We start from the raw sequence: 15,423 nt of genomic DNA, 5'->3' as shown, positions 1-15,423 counted from the left end.
TATCTAACACAAAATCTACCTTAGAGATAAATTTAAATAAAACCCAGATATACCAGAGCTTCGGAAATATAATATATACAAATATTTTCACTAGACCCTCCAGAAAGCGATGCAGCTTACTTTCAAATAATAAACATCTAAAGAGTAGTGTGTACAAAAAATGCCAAATGAGAGTAAAAAATTATCTAAAAGCCTTTGCGAACACTCAACAGTCTACGACAGGGCAATGCTCTAGCGTGCAATCTGTTCAACATTGCCCTAGAAAAAGTAGAAACATTTGACGCCATTGAATCATCAGCCAGGAAAATGAGGTTGAAGATCAATGAAACAAAATACATGTCGGTTGTGCATAGTTTGAGGAACCAGTATCCTGAAAATCTCGAAATGAACGAGTACACTTTTAAGTCTTTGTTTTTTCAGTATCTATCTTTATTAAAAACTTATTATGATTTGTCCCTATATGTATAACACATATTATGTTTAGTTCGATAAAAAATAAATATAATTTTTGCCCTCTGGCTCCACCTGTTTCTATTTTCACCAGACGTCACTGATTATCACTATATAGCACAATAAACATAAGAATAAAGAAGACAAGCGCCCACGACTGATATTTTAGGACGATTATAAAATTAATTTAAAAATTATGTCATATCATTATCAGTTTTCTGTGGGAATATTGTGCTTAGATTCTAATTATTGTGCATAGTTTAATGGTTCATAATTATTTTTCAGAAACCATGAGCGATTAATAAGATGCCTTTACGCCGAAATGGAATCAAACTTATTCAGTTAAATAACCGCCTGCATCATAATCATTGTTACGCGATCGCCATGACAAATCCCAGAATATCACAAGATAAAAAATACGTTTTATTAGCGTTTAGGTAGTTTGATCCACATTAACTTTCAATCCTCGTACATAACACTAAATATGTATAACATGTTTACGGTTAACACGTACCTGTATTTGCAATTCGAATATTAAATCGCTAAATTAATGGAAAATACTTTTATCAACAGATGTCATTGCGTTATCGACCATCGTTTTTATTTTATATGAATTATTTCAATTATATTGTATGATTACTCATTGTAAGCTCTTAAACTTAAAAAATAACATTATACACGCATTCGGTAGTGAGCCTTGTGTATTTTGTTTATTTATGTACATAGTAACCTTTTTCTAAGATCATGCGTAACCATGGAAATTTAAAATAAATAAATTCTTTTTTCTGATTGGTCGAACCTCTTGAGAACTACGGTTATGCAATTATAGGCTTTATGTATATGTAAATAGATACTATTATTTCATAGCAGGTAGAGCGTAAAACGAGCTTTTAATAAAAAAACAAAAGCGAACAAAATATATAACATAAATAAATTATTAGCTCCACTACCTCCTCACCTATTCTATACTCCTGGTAGATTATGACAAAAAACCCGTACAAAAACGGTAGTTTGAAGCGTTTTTCTCTTTCAGAATATGCTTTGAGGGGCATAATTTGCAATCCAAGCATAATTTGCAGAAATTGAAAAAAAATAGTTTTCCTAATAATTAAAATAATAAATTAATTGTCAGCTACCTTCTCACTCATATGCACTCCTGGTAGATTTTGACAAAAAACCCATACAAAACCGTTACGTGTGTCACAAAATGGTAGTTTGAGGCGATAATTTTTTAGCATATGCTTCGACGCTACTTTTGTGATTGCAGAAATTAAGAAAAAATACACTTTTTTCAATAATTAAAACAATAAATTAATTGTCTGCTTCACGGACCGACTAATGAGAGATCCGCTAAGGAACGTGTTGCCATTCGCCGCCGTCACGTCAGTGTTACCAGAGTGGCACCTAATTTTTGGCATAATGAATAAATAGGTCTTCACAATAAAATATTTTAATTATCATAAAATCAATTAAACTTAAAAGTAATATTTTAAGTTGAAAGTTAAGTTAAACAGCAACGTGCTACTGCAATAGGTGAAGACAAGAGACTAAAAATATTGTAGTAAAATGAATTTGTAATAACAGGATGAATAATAGCTTAATGAATACATAATGAGTTTGGATCTATCATGAGCAACGTTTTAGTGGTATAAAACATTTTTTATGTCTATTATATTTAATTTACATTATTGCATAAAAAAAAGTAGTGAGTATAAAAATAATAAAATATCTTTAATCAAATTATAAATGGTAGCGTTTACCTCAGAAAAATCTCATAGGATTTTATTATTATTATTATTTTTTACTTTAACTGTATTTTGTATTTATTTCTGGATTTATACATCATTTATTCTCTTAGTCTTGTCTGTATCTCTGTTTTTTCAGTATCTGTCTTTGTTAAAAACTTATTATGATTTGTCACTATATGTATAATTCATATTATGTTAGCAAGGAGATTAAGAGATGAGTAGTGTCAGCAAATAAGTACTATTTCAGCCTAATAAAACAAATCAAATCGCAGACACTATCTAGTCATACAAAAATATTGCTCTACAGAACACAGATCAGACCAATTCTGACATATAATTCAGAGAGCTGGACACTTACCAGGACCGACGAAAAGCTGCTTGACATATTCGAGAGAAAAGTGCTTCGCAGGATATATGGCGCTATACGAGTGGCGTATACAAAACAATCGGAAGCTCTACAACCTCTTCCAAGAAGAGTGTCTCCACCTTTATCACAATTGAAAGACACCAGAAAGGAAGTTGCAAAAAAATATGATTGTAGCCGGTGTATATTCGGATTATATGCAGTTTAAAAAATGGGATAACAAAACTAACTTAACCGGCGAACGGTTGATGATGCTCGATTCATATAAAGTTAAAAAATATGGAACAGTGTACCTAGCCAATCAATGACCGTTATATATGAAGTTTAGTCGTTTAATCGCCGTCGGTGTTCCCCTCTCCATACTGTTAATCTTTCAACATCCCGACTTCAGGGCTTCTACCCTCTTGAATTCGCATCAAATAAAAATAATATATGCATATTTTTATTGCTTTACAGCGAATCGCTTAGGTCAGTGCATCAGCGCGACAAATAATATCAGATTATATTATTTAACAATATTGTCTGATAATTTTAAGTGAATACTACGTCTTTATTTGATATCACGGCACCCCACAAGTCTAGCGCCCCAGGCGATCACCTGTACTGCCTGCCCCTCGGGCCGGCCCTGAGTGCTGGTGAAAAATCTGGTGGAGAAGTTTTGTCCTCTGGATGTTGTTTGTTCTCGGTCTCGCTCTGGTTGTCTACTGTCTCAAATCAATTGATTGTCTTTCCTGATGCGTATAATCGTCTCTGACCCTCTCGTTTCGAATTGCTTTATTGTCTACCGATGTGTGTGTGTGTGTGTGTGTGCCCTTTTAATCAATCCTTTTACAATCAGTGAATTATTCAAAGTATTTATAGGAAAGGGAATTAAAAATCGTTATTAATAATATCGTTCTTCTTTATTGTGTGAACCTTCTAGCATAAAAATAACAATTTCTTATTAAATTGTAATTATAAAAAAGACATCACTCTAGCGTAATGCACAAACACATAAACTAGTAATCTCATCATTTAGAGTAACATAAGTATAATTAATAATTAAAACATACACAGAAACCTTCTCGTCTAAAAGAATAAAAAGATCAAAAGTTTATAACATCAAAAAATCTTTACACTGACTGTAGGTACACCTAGTTAGCACGAGAAAGTTTCTCTCTATATTCGTATTTTATTAAAATCAATATCTAAACATTCCGTTGGCACATAAGAGATTTTAAGGAGTCGGATACGAACACTCGCTCCTAAAATGTCATTTACACTCCAACTTACCCCAAACGGGGTAGAGATAAATAATTACACATAAAATTACCACAGATGGATATTACAAATATAACCTAATTATATGTACACAAAAGAACGTGAATTTACATTACAGAAAAGAAGAACTTTTACGACAACCAAATTCAGTCCGAAATCCTCGTTCGCTTCAGTCGATTTGGATTTAATTTTTAAAACTTACAAAATCAAATCTCGCTATTTAAAAGCATAAGTAAAATTCCATGCTGTCAACAAAAATAAAATACTGGCAAGAGCATCTCAGAATCGTTATTTAGTATAATTAGAATAAATCAAAGCGCATATTACATTGTCGTAATTTTGCAAAAAAAAATGATTTATATAAATCATTATAATAATGAAATGTTCTTATTATATAGCGTTAAATTGTGAGCATAGAAATATAAAAATAAATTAAGAAATGTCCTTTTATAGGTTCCTATCATCAAAGCTATACAATTGTACAGGAAATTCTTACGAATTAATAATCTCAATGGCATAATATAATCTAAAAAATTGAAAGATAAAAAAGGACAAAATAAGATGTAAAAATGACTTGTGTTTGTCGATGAACTTTTTATTTGTCCTGAGATCACTTTGCAATATCTAAGTTAAAATGTAGATATATCTTAATTAAGTATTTTTATATACAAATGAAATAATCATGATAAAAATATACATAAACAAGATATATTCTATTTAGTAATCATGCCAAGACAATTATGCCAAGGTATAATAATATACATATAATATCTATATATATACAATATTACCCGTGTCTTTTTTAATAAACAATACACACAGATTTTTTTTAATAAATCAATAGACACTAAGACGTACTTATGCATTTCTTTTAATTAAAAAGGAACAATTACAATAAATTCACCAAATTATTTATCATCTTTTCTATAGAACAACCGTTGATTATTGCTTAATAAAACAATGTGCACAGCCTTAGATTATGGCGAATAGAAAATGTTTGTGATTGAAAAAGACAATAATAAAATAATAATAATAAATGAAATAGGAACTAAAATGTCATGTGTAATAAGTAGTTATTTTTGACTATATATTATAATTTAATAATATATTGACATACCTTTTTTTCTATATAGCCATAATCATCATTAAAATCTAGTTCCGCAGTTCGTTTAACTGAATATATTTATGACATTGTTTTTATTGCAACTAAGTTTTTATTATTCTTTTACTAAATTGTGTAAATGTTATTGTTATCTTTACACATATGTTGTATACTTGTGTTAGCACTGCGGAACCGGATTGTAATATTATCATATTACATAAAAAATATTTTCCATACATTATTGAACAATTTAATTACAAGCATCACACACTTATGTCTAATAACCCTTTTATTGCCAAGCAATATATGATAACTATCTCATTTTTAATGAATTACAGTAGACCCCCCAATAACACGATAAATTGAGAATGTGCGAGTATTTAGATGCGTGTAATTGGGGGACTAGAAAATATTCACACAATTTTTTGCAATACAAATCAGGCGCGTGCGGTGAGATATTCTCCCTTTGGCTCGCTCACACATAAAGTAACGGACACCCAAATTACGTCCCCAATTTACCGTGTTATTGGGGGGTCTACTGTACCTAATAAAAAAATATATATTCGGAAAAAAAAATTCTCTGAAGCAAATATCTGATATTTTATGCAACGATGATGTCGAATCCAACAATTTTTACTAAAGTAGCAAAAGCTGATATATCGGATTTCGCAACAAAAGGGTTAATGATCCGGTTTGTTATCTACTAATAGACAGAATGATATTTATTGTGTCATACTTGCTTTTATAAACTGACACTTAAATCACCTCCTCACTAAGATAAATGCTCGAATGAGATCGTCGAGTTTTTAAGTTGAAATTACGATTACACTATTGTATCATTTGCAAAAATTGGTTTTCTTCTTGGAACGATGACAATGACGTGTTCAAGTCGTTTACTACCATGTTCGAATTACTGCTACAAATCGGATGCGTACTGCTGGAGACAGTCTCCGGATTAGTCCAGCCTTGAACGCTCTGGACGTAAGCTAACGTCCTGCGGTATGCCTCTTGACGAATGCTACTCCTAGCGGGACTGCCCTGTGATTGCGAAATGTCCCAAACTTGTACCTCGTCTGCATTTCTATGCGACAAGCTGTCTTCGCAGTCGTTAGTCCTGGCAGCCGTTGCCGTCGGTTGCTCCACTCGATTGTTAATAATAGTTCTCCCTCCACTCGTGTTATCACAAGTCACATTCCCGTTGGTATTAGAAGGTATTCTTTGGTTATAATTAAATTGATACTGATAGTTTTGATTATACGGATAATTTGTACTGTTGTTCCCGTTCGCTTGATAGTCCCACTGTTGGTTATAATTATTACACATTCCGTTGAAATTTTTAAAGTCATTCTTAGCGTTGTTATCTAGCACCGCTTTACTCTGAACGTTTTGCTGATTAAATTGAGGATTGAAGTTTACGACGCCGTTCATATGCTGCATGTGACGATCACACAGATTAACATTACCGTAATGATTAGCGCTAGTATTGATTTTAAGATTAGCGTTGCTACCTAAACTTTGATCTACACTCATAGAGGAACCGGTCGACCCCGGCAGCATGACTTGATTAGAGCTACACTGCATTTGGTACTGCATTAATTTGGCGACGTTGTTCGCTCCATTCTGATAGTGATTTTGATATTGTTTTATATTTGGCGGTAACTGAGGCGGAGGCATTGAAGTCGATCCTTGATTTTTAACTTCGATAACTGACGGTGCGTTTGTCATGTCGTTCATCTGAGGACTCATCACGTTGACCGAATGCGGACTCATCACGTTCACCGAATGCGGGCTCATCATATTCGCCGAATGCGGACTCATCATATTCACAGAATGCGGACTCATCAAGTTCACTGAATGCGGACTCATCACGTTTATAGGAACTTGCTGATTTTGAGGACTCGTGGGATTGAGAACATGTTGGGGGTTCATCATAGGCTTCTGACTGTTAACGTTCATGTTCATCTGCATCATTTGATTCATATTCATATTGTTTTGATTCATCATCACCATGTTCTGTTGCTGTTGCATCATCATGTTTTGTTGCACCGAATACATGTGCGGCTGATTGTTGTACATGTTCATATTATTCTGTTGATTCATGAGCAGAGAGGCGTTAAAGTTATTCGCCATTTGACTTCCGTACTGATTAGCTTGAGGATACATATTCGGTTGCATCATTCCTAAGCTTTGCCTCACTGCCAATAAATTCGAGTTGTTCTGTTGGAACGCTTGCAAGTGTTCCATTTGTCTATGAATGCTGTTCAAATTAGCAGGACATTGCATCTGCGCTTGATTATACATCTGTGGAGCCTTATTATTATTAACCTGAACACAATTCGGCGATAAAACATTTTGATACACTTGATTATTAGCGTCCACATTTTTCTTCATAGGCGATTTAGGAGTGACTATCTCAGAATTCTTGATCAATTCCGCAACCGGATTGATTCCCGAAGAATCTAAAGACATTGCAACTTCCTCGTTTGGCTTTTTAGCATCAGCTTCTAGCAAATTTTCAGTTTTCACAGTTTCACTTTTTTTATTAGAACTTGTTGTATCTTTAACCACGTTGTCTGTGGCTTTATTTTTAACTAAATTTTCATCCTTTACGGAATCTATGTCTTGCTGTTTCACTTTGGACGTTTCGGCTTGTCCGGCGTTTTGAGTAGTAACACCTGCTGGTGAAGCGGCATCTACACCCAATATGGATTGGTTAAGATATTGCATCATCTCATCAGGTATTACAAGTTTATTCTCCAACATTTCGCCTTCCGGTACCTGCAAATATAAATTAGATTATCTTGTTTCGGTATAATGTAAAATAATATCCAAGACCAATAAATTACCTCTTCTAATTGCACTTCTTGGTTCGGATGGTGAATTTGGGCTGATGTGACTATCGTGTTATTTTGAGGACAATTATTTTCAGGTACAATGTTTGAATTGTGCGATAGTTGGCCAATCTCGTCTACTTGATCATAAATACTCTGAAAGTAAAATAAATAAAGATTAAGTTAGACTGATTTTGAACAGATAAATATATAAATAAGTACACTCGGATCTATTTTTATGCGGTAGATACGTTCCATAGGAAAACGCATAAAAAAAGACCTAACACACGTATAAAAATAAAGGATACAATCCATAATTACCTTAGCATCTTCCTCATTACTGAGATTCGATTGACCGGATAGTCTTCTAGCTTCTTCTTTGATTTGATCAGCTGTCATAATCATCACTTCACCGCCGTTAGCTAACTCTTGTAAACTCTGAAGATAATAATTTGATTATAGTAATTAAATGAAACTCATGAATTTGGCAATAAATTAATTGAATATTAATATAAGAAACCAGATCCGTGTAGAATTCTCTGAAGTTAGTTGCGAGTGAAACTAAATATTTTAAAGGTTGACTAAATTTATTGAATATTTTTTTGTATATATATAAAATAGTTTTATTTTATATTAAATAACAGATCTACATATAACAATACTGTCTGATTTTATAAATAGTATACAACAGTATTGGAGCAATTCATGAATATTTAAGATGAGATTAATAATTATGAACTATCAATCAAAAAGTAATGTTCACTAATAGGTACAATACTATTAAACGGCTATATGTGTATATATATAAGATAATGTGGATATTTTTCTTTAGGTTACCAAGTCAACAATTAAATTATATTACTTTTACATACAAGATTGATCTTTTTAACGGATTTTATGCTAGTAATACACTTTTTATATTTATAATACCTGTGCTAGTAATGTAGCGGCTGTTAGATGCGATGGTGGAGCTGGAGCATAACCCGGACAAGCACTTGATACTTGACTAGATCTAGAATTAAAATAAAAATAAAATGAGCTACTTATAATACATTTTTTTTTTATTTGAAACACATGTGACATACAGTTTTAATAAAAATATAACATTTTATTGTTAACCACAAGAATACGGACAAAAAGCAACATCATTACACCCATACCTCGCTATACGGCCGCACTTTATACGGCCTTTCGCTATAACGGCCCTCTTCAATTAAGGCACGTTTTCGATTTACGGCCTAAAATGTTTCGCTATAACGGCTATAAAACTTTTTTTCAATGTCGATTTTTTTAAAAATTTAAAAATAGATTTAATTTGCATAATTTTAAAATGAAAGGTGAAGCAGCTAGCGCCGATGAGGCCACATCTAAGGAATATCCCAACATTTTAAAGGGAATTATTGAAAGAGGTGGTCATAAACCTGAACAAGTGTTTAACGTAGATGAAACAGGGCTTTATTGGAAGCGAATGCCTGATTGCACGTACATTTCAAAAACCAAAAAATCTGCGCCTGGTTATAAGGTGTCTAAAGAACGATTAACTTTGCTACTTGATGCAAATGCCGCGGGTGATTTTAAGCTATCATAACTTTTAATATATTTGTCCGAAAATCCATGGCCTCTTAAAGGACTAAATAAAAATCAATTACCCGTCATATGGAGATCCAACAAGAAAGCTTGGATGACTAAAGCTACTTTAAAGGATTGGTTCAAAAATCACTTTTGCACAGAAGTGAAAAAATATTTGCGAGACAATAACTTAAGCAACAAGGCTTTGCTAATTTTGGATAATGCACCAGGGCATCCTACTAATTTATCCGAACTATCTGAAGATGTCATGATTTAGTACCTTCCGAAAAATACAACAGCTCTGGTCCAACCAGTGGATCAGGGTGCAGTAGCCACTTTTAAGGAATATTACCTACGCCGAACTTTCCGACAACTTATAAGGGAAACCGATCGTAAATCTTCAATTAAAACATTTTGTAAAAACTATAACATCAAGGATGCTGTTGACAGCAAGCATCAGCGAATCATGGAAGGAATTAAAATTAACAACAATGAACCATGTTTGGAAAAAATTTGGCCAAAATGTGTAAAAAGTACTGATGCAGAAGTTAATTGCCTTCCTGAAATTAGGCAAAACATTTTGGATCTAGCACATGATCTCGGCTTTGAAGGTTTGAACGAACGTGATGTGCTTGATCTACTTGAAGCTGATAGGGAACTCCTTTCATATAAGGAGCTCATTCAGTTGCAAGCAGAACCGGCATTTGATGAAGAGACAGAGCCTGTTGTATTCAAACAGCTAACATCAAAAAAATTGTCAAAAGCTTTTTCCTATTTCGAACAAGGAATAAACATCTTCCTTGAAAACGATCCTGACGTCGAACGTAGCGCTAAAGTTTCTCGAGGAATTAACTCAGCCATTAGCTGTTATTAATCACTGAAGAACGAAAGAGACAAAAAGGCAAAACAAACAACGTTGGACAATATTTTTAAGCCAGGCCCATCCTTACCAGCGAAAAATGAGAACGACAGTGATCTGCAGGTTACCATTTCTTCATCGTCTTCAGATTAAAGCCATTTTAAAAAAAATTATGTAGGTATTCATACACATATTTTATGTAACATGAAGTTGTTTCATTTTTGTTTATGGATTATTGTTGGTTTTTGGAGTCTGTTATTATTTTATGTACAAATGTATGTACTTTTGATTTAAATGAAATAATGTTACATATTTAACAAATTTGGAACCGATCCCATTGAATTTGTATTATGCTTCCACTTCACTCTCCGAAAGTAGGCGACAGTTGGCCAAGGACGGGAAATATAATGTGAAAATTCGGGCTTACTTCGGTCGAGCTCGGTTGTCCCCGCGCTAAAATCTCTCGCAAGTTCTCCGAGGTCACCGCGAACGGGAGGTAAACTGGGGGTAATTTTGGTCGAGGCGGCCGACTTCGCCGCCTCCGAAAATTCCCTCGCTTTCCGAAGTTAATACCCGAAGACGCTTCGAGCACGAGCGGCGAGATACTTCCCCTTTCGCTCTCTCGCGTGACGAGAGAGAGAGATAGAGATGGTTTATCGCAAACTGAGATAGAACGATTCAATTTTAATATGGGCGTCTTCACGATCGCGCCACTGTTTGGTATTTTTGCCCGATCTGGACGGCCAAAATTATTTCTCCACTTTAGTTGATTCCATAAGTGCTCTTAGTCAAATATATAATATTATAAGTGCTAAAAAATACAATTATTTAAAGTATTTCTTTAATTGTAGGCCCGAGGAATAGGAATTCCGTGTTGAACGGTCGTGCGAATTTCGCCGCGTAGCGTAAAAAAAAAAATTGTATATGTCACAAATTTGCTGTTTTTTATTAAGAAAAAGTATTTGACTAGCATTTTACCATACTCGGTATCGTTTTTTTAAATATGTATATATTTAGTCTTTCCAAACAAATTTTTATTTTATTTCATTAGTACGCGATCCACAATTTGACGTTTACTGATTTTACCACGGTAACCATATTATTAAAAAATTACAATCATTACAAAACTGTATTTTAAATTTGACGTTAACATTTCTTTAATTGTAGGCCCGAGGAAGAGGAATTCCGTGTTTAACGGCCGTGCGTAGCGTAATAAAAAAATTTAGCCGCGTAGCGTAAAAAAAAAAAATTGTATATGTCACAAATTTGCTGTTTTATATTAAGAAAAAGTATTTGACTAGCATTTTATCATACCCGGTATCGTTTTTTTTTAAATATGTGTATATTTGGTGATTCTGAACAAATTTTTAGGTCGTAACTTTCGCGACTAAGCCCCGTCCCATTTTTAAGAATAATACATTTTTAAGGTATGCAATGTGTTAAAAACCGCAAAAATCCGCAGTCAATTTTGCATGTATCATAAAGAGAAAGACCTAAGCTATATATTGTATATAAAATCTCAATTCAGCAAATTGACTTTCCATACTTTTCCTTAAAAAATAATAGAAATTATTCATTAGTTGCACACTTGAACGTTTCCTGTTTATTATTTATTAGTGACAGTGAAGCCTCGATTCAACATAAAATGTCTTATTTACTAACATTGATCTATTCCGGTGCATTGCAATCATCCACCATCTCCTTTTTCTCCATTTGGCTTTAATTTTTTTTGTGTTTAAAACACGCACGTAGTTATAATACGCGAGGTTGAGAAGCGTGCACGCGTATGAAATTCCCGGCTGTGCGAACGCTATTCGAAAAACTGCGACCTTGACCGACTTCGGTCGAACTTCCACTAGGACAACTTTCGGAGAGTGAAGTGCAGGTATTAGAATAATTGATTCCTTATACGGCTTTTCGCTTTGCGGCCAAGTTTCGTGGAACGTATCTAGGCCTATAGCGAGGTATAGGTGTACTTGGAGTAGCTTACAAAAGTAAAAATAATAAAGAATTTGATTCATTTTCATAGCTGCCTTTGATTCAATATGAAATTTCAATTATTACAAACCTTCTACTGCTTCCTGGGGAAATTGGATCATAAAATGTTGAGCCTTGTTGAGCAGGAGTATTAGCAGATACTACACCGCCGTTTATCCGCAAATTTGAGGAAGCCATTGACGTTTGGCTGCTTTTACGTGATACATCCGATGATCTTTATAAAATAAAATTGAATATGAATCACACTCGTACTATGTACATATACCATAATCTATACTTTAGAATATCTTTTACCTTTGTCCGAATAAACTACTTGCAGTGGAAATTCCGCTGTCTCGTCTAGGAGGTTGTTCTTGAGGTATTGTCGCTAATTCCGTTACTTGCCTTTCTAAGTCGTTTTGAGTACTAGGTGCACGTTTACTCATCAAGCCTAAAAAATTATAAATATAAAATGAACATCTCAATTGCTTTATAAATTTTTAATAAAGAAACAAGTCAATACCTGATCCAGGAGGACGAGGAGATCCAATATACCGACCGCCTCCGGCAACACCCATTTTACTACCAAACCTGAATTGATGAAATAGATATTATAGTTCATATTGATAATATAACAAAAATATATATTTTAATTTATATACCTATGAGGAGGTCCCGGTCTTTCACCAATTGCCACCATAGCTCTGAGCATGAGCGGAAGCTCTCCCATATCACCAAGTAATTCTTCTTCCTCCACGACCTAAAAATAATCAAATTCATTAGTTTCAATACGATTTTATATTTATATTAATTATTTTATGTAAGCATACTTCGCCCTCAAGTCTGAAGTAAGGATTTTGAGCATCTTCAACAAAATGACCAGCTAGACCTGGTGGTGAGCCGAAATCTAAGTCATCTCCGCCGCATTGCCTTGCAAGCTATAAAACAAATAAGAGCATATGTTATTTAAAGTTATGCCCGGTAGAAAGTGACAATCATACAAAGGTGCTTTGCCAAATAAAAACATGAGAAAAATCGACATTTCAGAACATCCAATAATTTGAAGAATGACTAAACGTAAACTTAAAAGTAATGTTGTACATTAATAGGTGGGGTTTAACAATACGATCATTGGTATAAATAAGCCTCTTCTCCGATTTGTCTAATCTTTATCCATAAAAACATATAAAAGACTTCTAGAGAATTATTCGTTGGTCTTTTATTTTATTTTTACTTTAAATAAATATCAAGGTATATTTATTATTCTTCAATCAGGCAGTTATATATTTTTAAATATTTTCATTAAAATCCGAGAGCGATTTGGATGTACAACAGTAAATTTTCTGATATTTTATGAATATGGATTTGGCTGTGCAACGCAAAATATCCTTTAAAATATTGTCAAGATTATAAGTAATCATTGCAACTAAATTAGTTGCGAAAGACTTGCTAAAAGGGTCTCATAAATTAATTGATTTATTTGTGTCCCTTGGAACTTATAAAAATCTTTGTTATAAACAATGAGATTGCATATCTACGAATTTTGTCATACCTTATATTATAGCATCACAATGGCCGTTGCGTGGCCGTTCTGTGACTGTGTTTATTGTTTTTCACTTTGTGTTCTGTTTTAATTTATGACATGTGAATGTAACTATAAATTTAAATTTGACAAAATTAACTGCCTGTTGAGAATCAACCTTTTTTGATCACGTAATAAGAAACTGCCTGATTAAGAGTTTTAAATCACTTGAATAAAAACTCAGTTTACATCGGTCGGAATGCGATAAAGTTGCCAATTTTTACTGATTGCATATCTACCTTTACACAGGTATGTTTTAAACAATAATCAAAAGTCTGGTTCCACCCCAAATCATCGAGATTTACCAAGCGATTGTTAACTGGAAGGAACTTTAGACTTCCCCGATTCTAAAGGGTATATAAGCCAGAGCATGGCTTAACTTCGCTTCCAATTTGGAATAAATTTCTCTACCGATTATTATGCATGACTGATATTTCATTATTAGAACAACCAAAGGTGTTTCGAATTACTATAGCCCCAGAAAACAAAGAACAGTAGAAGCAAATAAAACACCTCGAATCTCTAATATTGAGAAGTAAAAATAGTTTTATCAACTGAGAACTATTTGGAAATAAAATATACCATATTTAATCACTAGTTCTTTCTCTCTAAGTGCAATATAATATTAGTATAAGTAATAGAATATACCTGAGCGTGAGATGCAGGAGCAGGTGACATTGCATGATCCGATTCAGATTTAACACTAGCACTGCTGCGAGATGCTGCTCTGCCTGGAACACTACCGCCATTTCCTTCCCATCGAGGACTGCTGCTGTCTCCGCCTCCAATTCCGCCGTCGGCTTCTTCATCTCGGTTACCTCCTAATAATAAAATGCATATATTCATAATATATAATAATTAAAGATATTAACATGTATATGAATTCATACCTTTATGTTTTTTATTTGCATAAAATTCTGCTCCGTGAACAGTCTTAACATGTTTCCGCAATGAAGATGGATCTGTGTAACGTTTCGTGCATCCAGGAGCTTTACAAACGTATGGTTTCTATAAAATAAAAAAAATTATATTATAATCTATTGGAATAAACTGGCAAACTAATTCAACAGACCTGTATTCCTTTTGATCAGACATGCACATTAAAACAGCACACATTTAAAATATTTTTTTATACTGTTAACTGTAAAATAAATTCAATTACCTCGTTACTGTGAGTCCTGTTTTGATGTTTGGCTCTATCGCTAGCGTTTGAGAAGGCTTTCGAGCAACCAGGATATTCACACGTATATGGTTTTTCGCCCGTGTGGCTCCGGAGATGAGTCTTTAAATTTTCTAACCTTGAATACGCCTTGCAACAGCCTTCAAACTATTCAATAAAATAAAACATTAGAAAAAATATAATTAATATTATGCTTCATAAGCAGCTTTACCATTAAAATATTTGTATTACATACGCGATTCTAGTTTTAGTTGTTTTATATATTAATTTTTTATATTTTTTTTTACTTTATAGGTTCTAAAATATCATATAAGTTTAATAAATAATAATGGTAATTATACAGTCTTTTTATTTATTCTTCACAAAATCAAGTGGCTCCAAACTTTTGCACAGTACTCTACATTGTAGACAATGTGTTATGTACTGTTTTTGAAAATAAATAACAAGCGCGATATTTTTACGAAGTTCAATTGAATCTTAAGGCATTAAAACATAATACTA

General features: G+C 33.4%; 1 protein-coding gene across 3 annotated transcripts in view; it reads right to left on the bottom strand.

Annotated features, from left to right (window-relative positions):
* Positions 1 to 5,351: 5,351 nt before the first annotated feature.
* The window catches only part of ci (transcriptional activator cubitus interruptus), a 113,109-nt gene continuing 103,037 nt past the window's right edge, over positions 5,352 to 15,423 (bottom strand). For all 3 annotated transcript variants that reach the window (XM_088184400.1, XM_088184402.1, XM_088184401.1), the window contains exons 10-21: positions 14,905 to 15,069; positions 14,633 to 14,750; positions 14,391 to 14,563; positions 12,991 to 13,098; positions 12,823 to 12,920; positions 12,684 to 12,751; positions 12,476 to 12,611; positions 12,252 to 12,395; positions 8,686 to 8,767; positions 8,077 to 8,193; positions 7,771 to 7,911; positions 5,352 to 7,702 (exon numbers count right to left, since the gene is read on the bottom strand). In XM_088184400.1, coding sequence (XP_088040526.1) covers positions 5,753 to 7,702; positions 7,771 to 7,911; positions 8,077 to 8,193; positions 8,686 to 8,767; positions 12,252 to 12,395; positions 12,476 to 12,611; positions 12,684 to 12,751; positions 12,823 to 12,920; positions 12,991 to 13,098; positions 14,391 to 14,563; positions 14,633 to 14,750; positions 14,905 to 15,069 — 3,300 coding nt within the window. In that variant the 3' untranslated portion in view covers positions 5,352 to 5,752. The remainder of the gene's footprint in view (positions 7,703 to 7,770; positions 7,912 to 8,076; positions 8,194 to 8,685; positions 8,768 to 12,251; positions 12,396 to 12,475; positions 12,612 to 12,683; positions 12,752 to 12,822; positions 12,921 to 12,990; positions 13,099 to 14,390; positions 14,564 to 14,632; positions 14,751 to 14,904; positions 15,070 to 15,423) is intronic.

The sequence above is a fragment of the Plectrocnemia conspersa genome, unplaced genomic scaffold, assembly GCF_051122295.1.
Source record: "Plectrocnemia conspersa isolate PC_06_02 unplaced genomic scaffold, ASM5112229v1 ptg000004l, whole genome shotgun sequence".
Taxonomy (NCBI): domain Eukaryota; kingdom Metazoa; phylum Arthropoda; class Insecta; order Trichoptera; family Polycentropodidae; genus Plectrocnemia; species Plectrocnemia conspersa.
This window is presented reverse-complemented; position numbering and strand designations above follow the sequence as displayed.